This window comes from Tachypleus tridentatus, chromosome 12 (assembly GCF_004210375.1).
Source record: "Tachypleus tridentatus isolate NWPU-2018 chromosome 12, ASM421037v1, whole genome shotgun sequence".
In the NCBI taxonomy this organism is placed as follows: Eukaryota; Metazoa; Arthropoda; class Merostomata; order Xiphosura; family Limulidae; genus Tachypleus; species Tachypleus tridentatus.
Window position 1 is genome coordinate 99327653 of NC_134836.1, and position 15220 is coordinate 99342872.

At 28.7% G+C, this 15220-nt stretch overlaps 1 protein-coding gene across 24 annotated transcripts in view; it reads right to left on the reverse strand.

Annotated features, from left to right (window-relative positions):
• The window catches only part of LOC143234139 (uncharacterized), a 221370-nt gene that overhangs the window by 67069 nt on the left and 139081 nt on the right, over window positions 1-15220 (reverse strand). For 18 of the 24 annotated variants that reach the window (XM_076471259.1, XM_076471253.1, XM_076471248.1 and 15 more), the window contains 10 exons: window positions 14509-14706; window positions 14118-14216; window positions 13326-13523; window positions 11886-11984; window positions 11397-11577; window positions 7103-7246; window positions 4993-5116; window positions 2957-2974; window positions 2180-2404; window positions 1606-1766 (listed from right to left, as the gene is read on the reverse strand). In XM_076471259.1, coding sequence (XP_076327374.1) covers window positions 1606-1766; window positions 2180-2404; window positions 2957-2974; window positions 4993-5116; window positions 7103-7246; window positions 11397-11577; window positions 11886-11984; window positions 13326-13523; window positions 14118-14216; window positions 14509-14706 — 1447 coding nt within the window. The remainder of the gene's footprint in view (window positions 1-1605; window positions 1767-2179; window positions 2405-2956; window positions 2975-4992; window positions 5117-7102; window positions 7247-11396; window positions 11578-11885; window positions 11985-13325; window positions 13524-14117; window positions 14217-14508; window positions 14707-15220) is intronic. The other 6 variants (XM_076471254.1, XM_076471260.1, XM_076471247.1 and 3 more) reach the window with 1 other exon arrangement.

The window sequence follows — 15220 nt, forward strand, 5'->3', positions numbered from 1 at the left end:
TATTCACAAACAAGTTCTTAAACTTAATTAAATTGTAAAACAGTAAATAAAAATTTAATGCAAACAAATATCTCTTCCATTTATAACCCTTGTACTCGAGCTGCTGCTTGTCATAGCTTGCTAAGTCTTAAGAAATTTCACGTGTGGAGGATGCGAGATAAAATAATTTTTTAAAGTTTTATATAGATATTTGAATAACCAAATACACTACTTCATCAATACCATATAGTTCATCAAGTTCATTAACTAAGCTGCATTTGTATCTAAAAAAAATATGAAATCTCACACAGCCTAAAATCTCCACTTACCAGCACAAAGGTTTGTCTTGAAAGAAAAAAATGTTATGTTTCAAAATGGCTGCAAAAATCATTAAGGGCTTTTTAATGGTTATTCACATATTATATATAAAAGTAAGTGCATATATGAGACTGTTTACAAAAACAGAATGAGGTGAGCAGCTAGCTTTGAAATATCAGTTGTTAAATTTCTAATTTGTACAAAACAATACACTTTGTATTTTGATGTCACAAAAATCTAATTTGAACCACTGCAGCATGTGACTCACAAAAATCATCATTTGGTGTGATCTTTTAATACTTACTTTTCAATCAATAAATTAAATATCATAATATAAAAACTAAAATTATAATCTATAGTTTGATACCAGACTTAATGACATAAATTCATAAACTAGTAGTTCACTAAAATTTTGAATGAGAGACAACAAATACTATGACATGGACTTTCACCCATGACCTACCAGGAAATGGTTAATGCAGTAGTAGATAAAAGTTAAGTAGTTTTTTTTTCTTGTTTTTCATGTGTACTCTTTACACATTATAATAAATGTAATTAATGCAAAAATTTTTTTTAAAGTTAGATAAAATAAAATACATAGTAATATTATTATTCATAATTTTTGTGAAAGTTGTGAATAGTCCATGTATTATGAAACTTAATAATTTCACCTGCACATTTACCATGTGATTTGCAATTCATATGGCACAAATAGTAGATAGACAAAGTTCAATGGGCAATAAAAAGGCAACAGATGCATATTATTACAAATTTGAAATTACTTACAATAAACAGTTGTAGTTTTCTGTTATAATTTGTAGTTATTCCATACAGAAAATAGAGGAATTTGGAATTATTTCCTAATATTTTATGGTGGTTATAAAGTCAGTCAAATCAAGTAACCTCATACAAAATTAGGGTAAAGAAAATAACTGATGAAGTTTTTCTGCAAAAAATGCAAGCAAATAACATTTAATACTTCATGGTAAATTTTCAGAGAAAGAAAACTTTTTTTTAATTTTATCATGAAAGTTACTTTGCATTCAGAAAGGGAGATAGCATGCCATATACATTGTAGATAGTTTTTTTCATTGAAGTGGAAGTGCTTTGTTTTCTTTTTTTTTGAATTTGTTACATTCTATCTATGGCACCCTTGACAATCTCATAAGTCTCTTCAAAGAAAAATTCAGAGTGTGGGTCTCAAGTGAGAATCTAGAGTATTTGTAATTTTAAAAGTATACTCTGATATATCTAAAAGAAGCAGTTTATTATCTTTTGCAGTAAAAGCATAATTAGAACTAGAATAACCTTCTCCTTCAAAACTCTCATTCAAGACATCTTGAACTGCTTCCTCTGTTGCCTCGAGCGTGTGCTCTCTCCAAACTTCTCCATTATCACTGCGTAAAATGGTTATCTCACGTTCTTTCCCTCGAAGAGATGTAAAATGTGGAACTTCAATTACCACAGGCCTAAAAATGTTCAATGATAGGTTTTTAACAAGAAAGTAGCATTTTAATTCAAACTCATTCTATGAATTCACTGTTATTTAACACATCTATCATCCAGATTTCTTAAATAAAACAATTATTTCGTAAAGTACATGTTTTAAAAATATCTTAAATATTAAAGCAAAATACACTGTATTTTACCTTTATGAATTCTGCAGGAAAGAATGAAAAGGAATGACTTTTATTACATTATATTATTAGGCATAAATCTAGTAGCTTCAATAATGTTTGTATTTAATATAACATGTTTCACACAAAATTCCCTAATAAGTAATGATGTGCATTAATATATGCTTACAAAAATGTAAGAAGCACATTATCAATCACAGTCAAATGGTAAATCTGTGCATAACTATATTTAAGAATTGACGTACCCTAAGAACTTAGCTCCAACAGGTCCAACCTCTAAAATCCGTGAGGCACAAGCTTCTCCTTCCATTAGTGGAGGAGGGTGGGCTAATTTTTCTTTTCTCAAGTAACGACATGTGATTCTCATAGGCATGGAAGCTTTCCGTGGTGGTATTATTACTCTTACACCTGAATGTCGGCATCCTCGCATAGCCCCTCCTCGAGCATCCACCATAAAGCTGACAAGGAACCTAGGCAAAAAAAGAAATATGAAACATTTTGATCTAAAGCTATGTAAATGAATGTAATGTTTTTATTTAAGTTAAATGATTCTGAAACATACAATAAATCTGTATTTTGTATGTACGAAACCTTTTTTATTTAAAGGTTAGCATCAATTCCATGTGAAAATTCACCAACAAATAATACATTGATAAGAAAACTGTATTAATCTTACTTCATGCAACATTAACAATCTGACACCAATAATAAAATAAGAGTAAGCAGTTTAATATATTCAGAATTTCAGGTTAACAACACTGAAGATATTGACAACGTTAGATTTAATTATGTTATATACATTTTACTTGTATGAAACTAGTCTTAACGCACTCTTATTCTATTGCATTTAATTCTACATGACTTCATTAAAACACCAGTTATTCTTTACAGAATTTAGTTTTAGGATTCGGATTATTTTCAAAACTGTATTTGATTTTTTTAGTCCTTCTTTTATTAGTTTAAGATGTGTTCCTTTATTTAAGATCAAAAAGATTTTAAAAAACATATTATAACTGACTTACGTCTTCCATTTTAGCTTGCTAAAGGTTCCACGGAAGCACAAGAAAGCAAAAGTGTAAAAAAAATAGTACAGGTTAGCTTAGCAACACAACTACTCATAATCAGAAAGAACACAGCACTGTGAAGTTTTTGCTATGTTTGAAAAGATTAACAGCAACACACAATAAGAATGAAAAACTTACATGCACACCAAAGTATAAAACATACACAAACTAGTTCATTAAAAAGTGAGCTTAATACAAAAGTAAAACCAAACATTTCACAGCAGTGAACTTAAAAATTTAGTCACACCTGTTAGATACAAACTGTATTTGTACATAAATATAATTAACAAAAATCACATCACAAAACAAAAGAAACTCTCAACAAATGTTAAGGAATTATTAAATTAAAAAGGAACTGTTTATTAAAAAAAAAGATTAACTTATTAATTGTTACATGCATGGTAGTAGATGTCTGGGTAGAGTACAATCATGGGGATTGTGTCTCAATAATTTGTTGCACATACTCGATAAAGTCATCCAGTTAGTCCATATTTATAACAGTCACAAGATTTTTTCTCTTGAAATACATTTCTTGTTACAAAAGTATACTATTTCACCAATTATCCAACAGTTTAGTATAATGGAATGTTGGATAGAAAATGCTAATAATAAGGTTTAAATAATCATTACTTTTCCAATTTATATTTTTGGTATAGAATAATCTCTTGATTCATAACTATGAAACCTGTGATGTTGCAACAGTGAATGATGAGGCTGGGAGCAAGAACACATGATTGTTCACATCTACCCTACAAAAAGTAGGATTTTTTTAAGATAACTTTACAAACAGAATGAAAAGAAAACAAGCTGATTAGTGACTAAGCCTAAAGAAATATTTTAACACAGAGCAAGAAAAAAAAATTAAAAATATAAAATTTTTAACAGTTACATAAGTTCTTTTAAGTCAATAAAAGTCAATTTTCTTTAAATAAAAATGAAACCTTGCATTTGTGCTTTATGCAGGTGAAAATTATCAATGATTTGATATGAAAGTAGTATACCACAATAAGACACAAAATTAACACAGGGCTGGTGTCAAATGCAGGTGAAAATTATCAATGATTTGATATGAAAGTAGTATACCACAATAAGACACAAAATTAACACAGGGCTGGTGTCAAATGCAGGTGAAAATTATCAATGATTTGATATGAAAGTAGTATACCACAATAAAACACAAAATTAACACAGGGCTGGTGTCAAATGCAGGTGAAAGTTGTTAACAATTTGATAAGTAAGAAGCATGCCACAATAGGACACACAATAAACATTAATGATTCTATAAAAATATTTTGTGCACATTATAAAATGACTGAACTTCAGTATTAAATCTCTGTTGAATAACTGGTGCAAAATAAATATAAAGATTCATTTTGCAAGTTGTCATTACTTGTGTATAAATTGGTTTTCTTCCATAAGAAATGAGAAGAAAAACTTGAATGAATGATAATAAAGAATAAGTTTACCTGTTTAAATGAAAAATCTGCTAGTTTGTATTGTGCAACATTTTGTCTTTTGTCAAGTAATAAAGTTCAAGTAACAAGGTAACTGCCTGACATTTATCCATGTTGATTTCAGGTCACTGTGATTATAAACATAAAACAAATGTCTTGTCTGTTCATCTGTACGACATATGGGTTGCTTTACAAACTTGGTGTAAGCCAAAGTAACATAAACAGCACCATCCACCACCATGCTGTTAAACTAATAAGATCATTCAAATATGCAAAAAAAACCCTAAATGAAATAAGAAATTACATGAGGGTAAAACAATATTACAAAAAGCTATTATATATAATACATAAAGCATTTTCATTATCACATTAAAATAATATGTTGCAAGCACTAAAGGTATGCAAGTAAATACATTCACCAAAAGTAAAATATAAAACATTCCCAAACACTCAAATGACAATTCTATTGCAGCCACAGTTGATCATATCATACAAAGCTTTGTATTACTTGTTATACTTAATAAAAAGTATATTCCCTACCCTGCATGAACAGGTGCCCTTGATATGTCAATGTTATCTGTAGTGTAGTTACCCACATATGTTTTCTCAAGATTGTGGCTGACATGAATAGGTGAAAGGTTATCTTCCTCCACTGTTAATGGGGCTAAAATATCAAGATATATTGGAATCACACATAATATCACACTACTGAAAACAGGTATTTATTTTGAATTTTTCTCAAATTAACAAATATAAACCTTTTCTTACTTCATTAAATGAAAAATTGCAAACCCACAAAAAACCTTTTTTGCCAGATGTTTCAAAAGATTTACTAATCCAGCAGTTTAGCAAGATATTCAGCTCAATTTTTCAAGTTTCTACAGTATAAATATTAAAAACATGTTCATATCACAAGTATCTACTTTTTATATATGTAATGGTATTTACATTTTAGTTTAGAACTAGGTTTTTTTTATTAAACATTTCTACAGAGTATCAGACTAGTTTACAGTGGTGGCAAGTCATTATTGTACTGATTATTAAAGCAAACAAGGTAATTGTTGGCTTAACTACTTTATCACTGGCCTACTTCCAGCTGATACAGATCTACAGTAAGCCTATCTCATAAATCACGTACTCTTGAAATAAATAAATAAATATTTAAACACAGTGTACATGTTTCAACTTCATGTAAAGTCAGTATGTTACTTAAACCTAAAATATACAACTAAAAAAAATCTAGCACTATAATTCTAATTTAAATATCACAATGATATTCTGATTTTTTTTTCTTGTTGAACATAACAATACCAAAATGAAGTATTATACTATGCAATAGAAATTTTGTTCCTTAATAGTATGTGTTATTTCTTAATTGCTTATGTTATAAAAGTACAGAAAATGGCCATTATTGCCTTCAAACTTTGCTTTTGTGGCCTGGATAATGAAATTTAGAAGTTAACCCATTTTCTGTATAAAAACAAGCAAATTTGCACATTTTCATTTACATTAGGTCTGAATAAAATAACATACAAATCAAGATTTATATGTATTTATACTAAAGTTATATAAAAATGAACAAAAATGTTTAGAAGTGAGTAGTTTTTCGAGATTTATGAGTGTAATGTAAATCACTTTCATGTATCAGCCCCCAAATACAGTCTCCTATCATGTTTTTGTTATATGCTCCTAGGTCACAAAAGCAAAGTTTGAAGAGAAAACTAGGTCTTTTCCATTTACTTTAGGCATAAGTAATTAGGAAATAACACTTTATGCCCAAGAACAAGAAAAAGTAAAAATTTTGTTATATAGTGTTATTTCATGTATTTTGTTCACTTAAGATCATTTAGTTTGTCAAAGAAGATGGACATAAAACATTTTTCTTCAATGTAACTTGTTATTCAATTAAAACTTTTCATGAAATGCATAACATTACCATACCACAGTATAACTACAAGTAACCCAACATGGTTAAACAAGCATATTTACAACTAAATGTTTATCAAATATTCTATATTATTTAACCTGCATTTAATGCAGCAGGTATTGCACAGTACCTATAATTTTAAAATGTACAAATTATTTCAAAATATTTTTACTACAAGAGTTTGACAACATGCAAAATGCATCTCTAACAGTTTAAAGGCTTTTATGAATTTTTTTGTGTTCATGTGAAAATAAGTTGATTTTACAAAAAAACAACAACAAAAAAGCAAACAACTATTTGTTAGAGTGTATACTTCTTTATATACAGAAATATATTAAACCTTACTCTTATACTTTTCTTGATACTTCCATATGTGTATAAGTAAACACAATATTAATGCCAAAATACCATTACAAAAATTTTTGTTTAATTCTTTTGTAGTTTATTAGTATAAACAATCTTTCTGTTAAAGTATTCTAACTTCCTCATTAATGCCTTAGTTTTAGAAAGTATTGTTTACTTTCTGTAATTTCTATTGAACAAAACATAAGTTTATATTCTAAGATTCTGTGAAAAGACAGCTTACAGTGTGATGTCCGAATGGACAATTTAAAGTTATTTTCTTTGATAGAAGTCTGAATGTTTGGTTTAAAATATTAAAGAATCATAAATATAGAAATTATCACCTTTTTCTGAATACAGGCAAGTATTTCATTTACCTACCTACATAATCAGCACTCATTAACATTGAATCAGTGGCCCTCTCATCTCTAGTAACATCCATAGGCAATGAATCATCTCCAAGTGACTTCATTTCATCTACTGTAAGGTAACGCATTGACTGGTCTCCCAAAACTGTATCTTCCCCTATTACATTATACGAAAACATAAACATGTCACAAATAATTAGAATAAGTGATTCATAATCATTCTCAGTGAATGATTTAATCCTTTTCATAAATAGCCAATTGACAATACAACAAATAATTACAGAAGTTTTTACAAACTGGGTATTTTAGGTTTAGTACATTTTCATAATTCTGTTTGTTTTTAAAAACAGCTGCATAACTGGCTACTTTTGCTATGCCTACTGCAGTGATAAAACCTTAATTTTAGCATTATAAGCCCTCAAGTGTACTGCTGCACCATCAAGGGGCTTTATTTTTTTGGTGAATATAAAAATAAACCACATGCTTAAAGAACACAATGTGATGAAAAACAGATTTCAATTCATGAATAATAGAACATAAATAAATACTTTAAAAAGAAAATCAATTTAAGTATTTGAAAACATGAAAAGAAAGTTATAATTTATATACTGGAGAAAAACTTCCACCCTGTGAAAACTATGATACAGAGTAAAAAAATACCATAACTATTAGCAATGCTACCCTTTTCACTCTTAACAGAGTTTGTGGTACAAAGTGACTGAAATTAAGGTTTTTTTGTATACTTAAATTCTTTGCCAAGTGTGCAAAAATACTACTCCTGAACTAGTTCTACCAAAACAAACTCTATTAAAATGAAGACAGTAAACTGACTACTGGTTTGGTTTGGTAAAGTTGCTACCAAACCAACTTTTAATATCTTTTTTTTATACATGAAAAGGAATTCAAGGAAACGAATAACAAAATAATTTTAAGTAATGATGTGCAGGTTTTACATTAGAAAGAATAACTGTTTTACTGAGTTACAGTAGCTGCACTCATATAAATGTGTTTATATAAATTTAGAAGGAAAGTATGACAAAGAAGACGATATAAACATCGGGCGACACTGTTAACATCAAGAGATGGTCAGAAAAAAGCAGTATACTTTAAACACGAACAAACATTTTTTTCACTCCAAAACTGGACAAAAATCATACAGTATTTGCTGCAATATGTAGTTGATTGAATTTGTAAAAACATTTTACCTTTGTTTAATTACTGAACAATATAAACATACTACATCTAGTATTTTGATGATACAATCTCTCTTAACAAGTTTTGCAATTTAAACACAGTTTATTGATCCTTAAAGAGAATCTACTGTAAACAAGTTTAACTGCAATTTATAAAATGTTAACACATTTATTTATTCTAATAAAATGAAAATACAAAACCCCATAACCTGGGTGGTTTTGAAATACGGAACTTTTGAAAGTGTTTGGGCGATATGGTTTGTATAAACTGATTCTTTTAACCTACATGTTTTTCTAGCATCTTGAAACTTTCTAATAATGTAGACAAAAAAATTTCACGGTCAAAAACTTTTCCTTGAAACTGATTGTGTCATGCCTGGTAATTCCCACTATGTTTCTAGGCAAAATTGTACCGCTGAATAAAAGAGATTACAAATAAATATTCTTCTGTACAAAAATTTAAAAAACAAAATTCAGAGTTTAATTTTATTTAATAAAAAAGCTTTATCTATTTAAATTTATACATGAAAGATTAAAACAAAAATAATAAATTTTGAAATAATTACAAAGTATCTGAATGAAACAAGTGTCTACAAATTTCCCTTCTTATCCATTTATAAAACCTGGCACAACAAAAAGATCTCATATGACCTATGAACTGGCTTTACAAATCTATTCCTCCATTTAACAATCAGGTGGTATCTTTTTTATCATAAAAAAGAATACCAGTTAAGTACATCAAACAACAAGTCTACACTGATCAACTTCACTAAACTCACATAATCAATTCTATATCAGGTACTACTACAAAACTAAATGTAATGTACTATATATAAAAATGATTAGCAACCATGTTTGAAAATACACTATGTGACAGACATGAATGAATGTTACAACAATCAAAATAGGTACATTGTATCTTAAGATATTATAAAATAATAATTGTTCAAAGACAAAAACTAAAAGTTAAAATAATTTGAATTTAAGACAACAGTGAAATAATTACTTAGAAATACACATAAATAAAAGTTATAACAATTATAAAAGCAATAGTAAGAGAAATACATATCAGAAATAGGCAGAGTTTCTTTTTCATTAAATACCATTACAAAGACAACTGAAAAAAACAGAAACTAAGGCTAAACACAGAGTCCAATAATGGTAATTGCACACTGAGTCAACCTAACAAACAGAACATAAAAAATCTGAATGTCCATATACTGTCCACAAGAACTATAGGTCTATACCAACTTCTGCTAAGGAGACATAATTTTCTTGTAAGTATACAAATGAAACTATCTGTTAAAATCTTAATCCTGGGTCACATAAGTATTTTATCTGGCTTAAGTTTCAAAATATACTGGAGTTAGTTTTGGACAAAAATTAATGTCTCAATCCAAAAATAGAGTAAATTGCTTGATATCAAAGAAGCATTGTAAGAATGTATTAATTTTACTGTTGTAAAATTAGTTGTGAGGCATGAATAGATTTTATTACTATTTGAATAATGTTTACAATTTAGAGCTTTGTGAAAATATTATAATCAAACTTTATTAATGTATTTAGTTCAAGACATTTACAACAAGGATTTCATATATCAGCCATTGCCTGTAAAATGTCTTGTAGTGTGTCATAATTTCTAAAAACAAAATTCACCTTGTCGTTATTCCTTGGCAAGTCAATAGACACATTCATCAGTGTGTCTATTCTTTGCTTAAGTTTACCAGAGCTAAAAGTAACTTCCTGTGCAAAATGATAATGCTAAATTAAAGATCTAAACACAGAGCTTCACAAGTAGTTGGTTACCATAATTACAGATTCCTTCTGAAATTGTTTGAACTCTAAGATTGTGTATATGTTTTTTATGGTGCTGACATTGAGTTAAAAATATATAAAGAAACTTTTTGATATTTTCCAATTAACACTTTGAATAAGTGATACTGGCTGTAATTCAATAGTTAAATATATAATAGTTGCTTCACAAAACATACATTAAAATCTTATTTTCCATAGACGTTTTCAATGAACATTTTTGCAATTCTTTAAGGAAAACTCATTATAAAGAAAATTTTAAAAAATGATAATACTTATTCAGTTGTCGCTGAAAAAATTGACGAATAATTATATTTAAATAGGAAAAAAAGAATTTAAATAAAAATTATACTTAACAATATCAATAGCATACTTTTTTAAAGATATGTCCATGTCATTGCAACTACCATTGTAAATTAAGTTATATCCCAGTGATTTCTTAATGTTATCATAGTTTCTCAGGGAGATGTGTCACACATCTACTAATTAATAAAAATATGTTTACTTGTACATATAAGATTTTACTTTTACATACACAAATGTGAAATGGGTGTCTATGCTTGCAACTATACATTCTTTACAATTAATCAAGTTCACATTTTAAATGATTTGCTCATTCAATTAATATAATACAATGTTACTTAACAATAAATAAAATTTTCTGGCTAGCATATCCAGTCTATTAAAGTAACAATATGTAGGTGTTTGCAGGAATGAAATCTCAGCAAAATAGTGCAAGTATTCATACATGCATAAATAAATTCAACCATTGTTTTGATGGTTTTAAAGAAACAAATACACATTAAACAGACAAACAAGTTAAAAATTTTATGACTGTAAAGTTACCTCAGATTAATTTTTTGCTTCCCATTCTATCAAATGATAAAAAGATATATGTGCTAATATGAAGGACAGGTACCAAACACTGTGCATCATTCAATAAAATCCATCATTGTTACATTTTTTTTATTGACCAATCATAGATATCACTCACCCAGAATAAACTACTGAACTGGTTTGACAATGACCTGCACTGAAGTTGCTAAAAAACAACTCATGGTCTTGTTACCAAAAAGATCTAATGTTGTTATGTGATTTACTGTTCCCTTTGAAGAATATTTAATGATTGTTTAGATTCTGCAAGTCATAACATGTCTGCTTTATATCAGTATAATTTAAAGCACGCATGCTGAAGGAAAAGCACATCAAACAAGTACAAATATTAAGCACTAGCAGAATTTCACCCAGGAGTGTATGTAAACAATGTCATAAAAAAGTAACTCAAACAGAAAAGCCTTTTACCTTCATCCTCAGAGTCACTCATGAAGGTTTCTTGCATAGTCTCAGGTGATACAATCTTGTATTTTTCTTCTGTTATGGCATTTGTAGTGCTTATAGTAGAATTTTCTGTAACCACCTTCAAAGTCTCCAGAATGGAAATGTAACCAAGACGGTTTGCAATTGACAATGCTGTTTGCCCTTGCTGTTAAATCATAGAGTACTACTGTTATCAAGAAGACAAGAATAAGATTTCTTTCTTATCATCAGTGAAAAGAAGCATCAACATTTTACACAGTAAGATATTATGTGACTGAATTTTTTGCTAATAAATGATACAAACCATGGCCCACAAAAACTGGGCCAAATACGTACTGAGCAACAGAAAAACACACACATAACTTTCACAGTCTACTTGTTTAAAAAACATAACTTTAACATCAATGAATAAAGTAGTCAAAAGAGATAGAAAGAATGATCAAATATATTTTATTTAACAATACTTCTACTTACATTAGTCAAAGCATTAGGAGAGGCTTTATGTTCCAGGAGAATATTGATAATTAAAGTATGTCCCTGTTGTGCTGCTTGATGAAGTGGTGTGTATCCATGCTAGAAATAAAAACATTCAACAATACCAACATTGTAAATGTGATTGATAAATCCTAATAACTTAGTTTTACACATCAAACATTGGTTAAGTGAATTTCACCTATTAATCCTTATTCATGAAACCTGTTTTAAATAATGAATACTCCTTTTCCAACCAAGTTAACTGGAGTGAATGACCAGTAAAATGGCAACATCATCCAATGACTTTGCAAGCAATAAAAAAGCAAAACTGAGAAATTTAAAAAAATGAACAACTTATAATTATGTATGGAGAAAAAATGTAAATATTTTTAAATGAGTAAAAAGTTAAGGTATACATTGCTTAAACACTTTTGTGTTTCAAAATGTGCATTTCAAAGAACATTATAATATTTAGCTGCTGTTGGAAGTTTAAAAGTCTAAGAGGAGGAAAGGGCAGCTAAAAAGATACACAGATAATTTGAAGTGTACCAACATATATCAGTTAGAAACATTACTAAAAATGTACAAAGAAAGAAAGATTATGCTGGCTGTTTGGAAACAGTAAAAGGACTATTTCAAGTAAGTTGGAAAAAAGAGGTTCACATGGAAAAGTTACTGCAGAAAAACATATATGTATTTCATGTTTGTACATGGTCCAGTATTTAAACTTTAGAAAAGACCTCTGAAATTAGGACAGAAAGGACAATGTACTATGGATTGGAAAAACACAGAACCTTTTTCAAAAGTTTATGGCAGTTTTTAGTACTGAGATGAGACTTGAGAAGTTCAAGTAAATTTGTGTAGTGAAACTGTATGACAGTAAAATGAGATTATCAAAACTGACAGTTTTGAGAATCAGGACTACAATATCCTCATTCATCATGCAATACCCAATAGACAATATTTAACTGGTCCTAGCTTTGAACTTTAGCAAGTAATGTGGTGAACCAAGGAGTAAATTAACCCTCAACATTATTTTTCCATCAGTGAAATTCACATTTTGGTATAAAAACTAAATTAGCAATTTAATAAATAACCAGTTAGTTAACTGAATAAAAATGGAAAATTAATTGTTACAGTTCATCATATATTCCCAACACAAAGTGTTTACATTACATTAGTAATGTAAGTAAAGTACTACATGTCAAAATCATATCTAAATCTTCATGATTTCAGAGGCATTATATATAGATAATAATAATTATCAATGAACTTTCTATTCAATGTTATTATATGGAAAAAAAAATCACCATCTGCCAACATTCAGAACTGAATTTCACAATCATAATAATTAATATGCTTTGTTATGTGTTTCACAGGAAACTATAAAAAAGAAACAGGATATATTTTAACATCATACAAGCAATGCTGTAGACATACCGATGTAATGGAATTCACATTAGTACCATGTTGCAACAAGAACCTAACCATGTTAACTTGACCAAAGTGACAAGCAACATGTAATGGAGTGTACCCAGCATTTGTTTGTGAATCAATGGCAGCATCATTCTTCACTAAAATTGCTGCTACGTTTACACGATCCTCTTGAGCACAGAGATGGATAGGGGTAAGACCATTCTGGAAATAAAAACCATAATAAAGTAAATCACACGGTAATGAACAAAAACATATTTATATGAACATACAGTATGCTAAGTAAATAGAGTTACACCACTATAAATGCAGATATTATCAACTTAGAAAACTTGGGACTCAAAACAACATTTCATTAAACAAAACTCTGCATCTAGCAACAAATTTATATGTACTGATGAATAATTGAAGCACAGGTAAGGGAGAGCAGAAAATTTTGTCAGTACTTAAAATTCTGAACATTCATAAATAGTTCTTTCCTTCCATCTGTAGCATGAAAAACAAACCAACAATCACATCTGTATAGTTCAGATTTCTGTATCAAATATGGGTCTGCCCTAGCCATGCATAGAAAAACAAAAGCAACTGGTAAAATTTTCATAATATTATACAAACTTTGTTTCAAGTATTATGAAAAAAATATTCTCATACAAAGAATAATTTTTAATTGCTTTACACTATTAAGTATCTGTAAAAATATTTTCAAGCTAAAATTTTTACCAACACATAACTGATTGCTTAATTTAAGCATAACCAGAGAAAAACAGGCATAACTTCCAGCTAAACAAAGAAACTTACCTTAGCCTTAGCATTTACATCAGCATTGTGTTCAATCAACAGTGTAGTCACATGTGCATGCCCTTCCTGAGCAGCAAGGTGAAGTGGTGTAAAACCAGCCTGAAAATGATGATGCAAAAATTCAGCAAGTCATTCTGAGAAATATGTGTAACACTGATTAAATAGTCAGAGAAGTACTAAAATACTCATAATAAACTGAAAATACATTAAAATATTTGGATATAAAATATCTGTTTATTTATCCCAAAATGTAATTAAAATATAAATTCACATATAATAACTAGATCTAAAACAACTATTTTTGCTCAATAATATTTCCTGATTAACAGTGAAATGCTAACTATACAACAAATTAATTTTATTTTCAATATCTTATAAAAGTTAAAATTACCTTAGATTCAGCAGTGGCTTGAGCTCCATATTCTAGTAGACTTGTAGCAATATCCATTTGGTTTTTCTTAGCAGCAATATGAAGTGGGGTGTAACCATTTTTTGCAGTAGCATTAGGAGATGCTCCCTTTTCAAGTAACAACTGTGCTACATTGGCATGGTTGTAATGTGCTGCCACATGTAAGGGTGTTACACCATTCTAAAGAACACAAAATGCAAACCCTTTTACAACCATTTATTTTGTATCCCAAGTATCATTCCAAATCAGCTTGAATACAGAAATAACTCTCACAGTGGTTTAACATTTATCTTTTTCACACCTAATACAATTTATTTTCACACAGATAAATGAAGATTCCATATTTTAATACTTACATGTAAAGCAACAAATCAAGAAAACATATTGAATAATGTACCTATACAACAAATATTTCAGTTAATAGCACTGAATTGTTATGACCTGGACTTAAATGCTTTATTATGTGTGAAATACCTCAATTTGTATTTACAAATATTTCTATTTTGAAATCTACATTAATGCAGTAGGATCTTATATGAAGTATTATTTTAACAGGATAATTACCAAATCAGATCAAAAAATGTTATGAGACACAACCACAATTTACAATGAAACAATATAAAATTAATGAATGAAGATGAGATTGTTTCATACTTATCACAATTGAAACTTCTTTCTCAGTGGACAACAATAG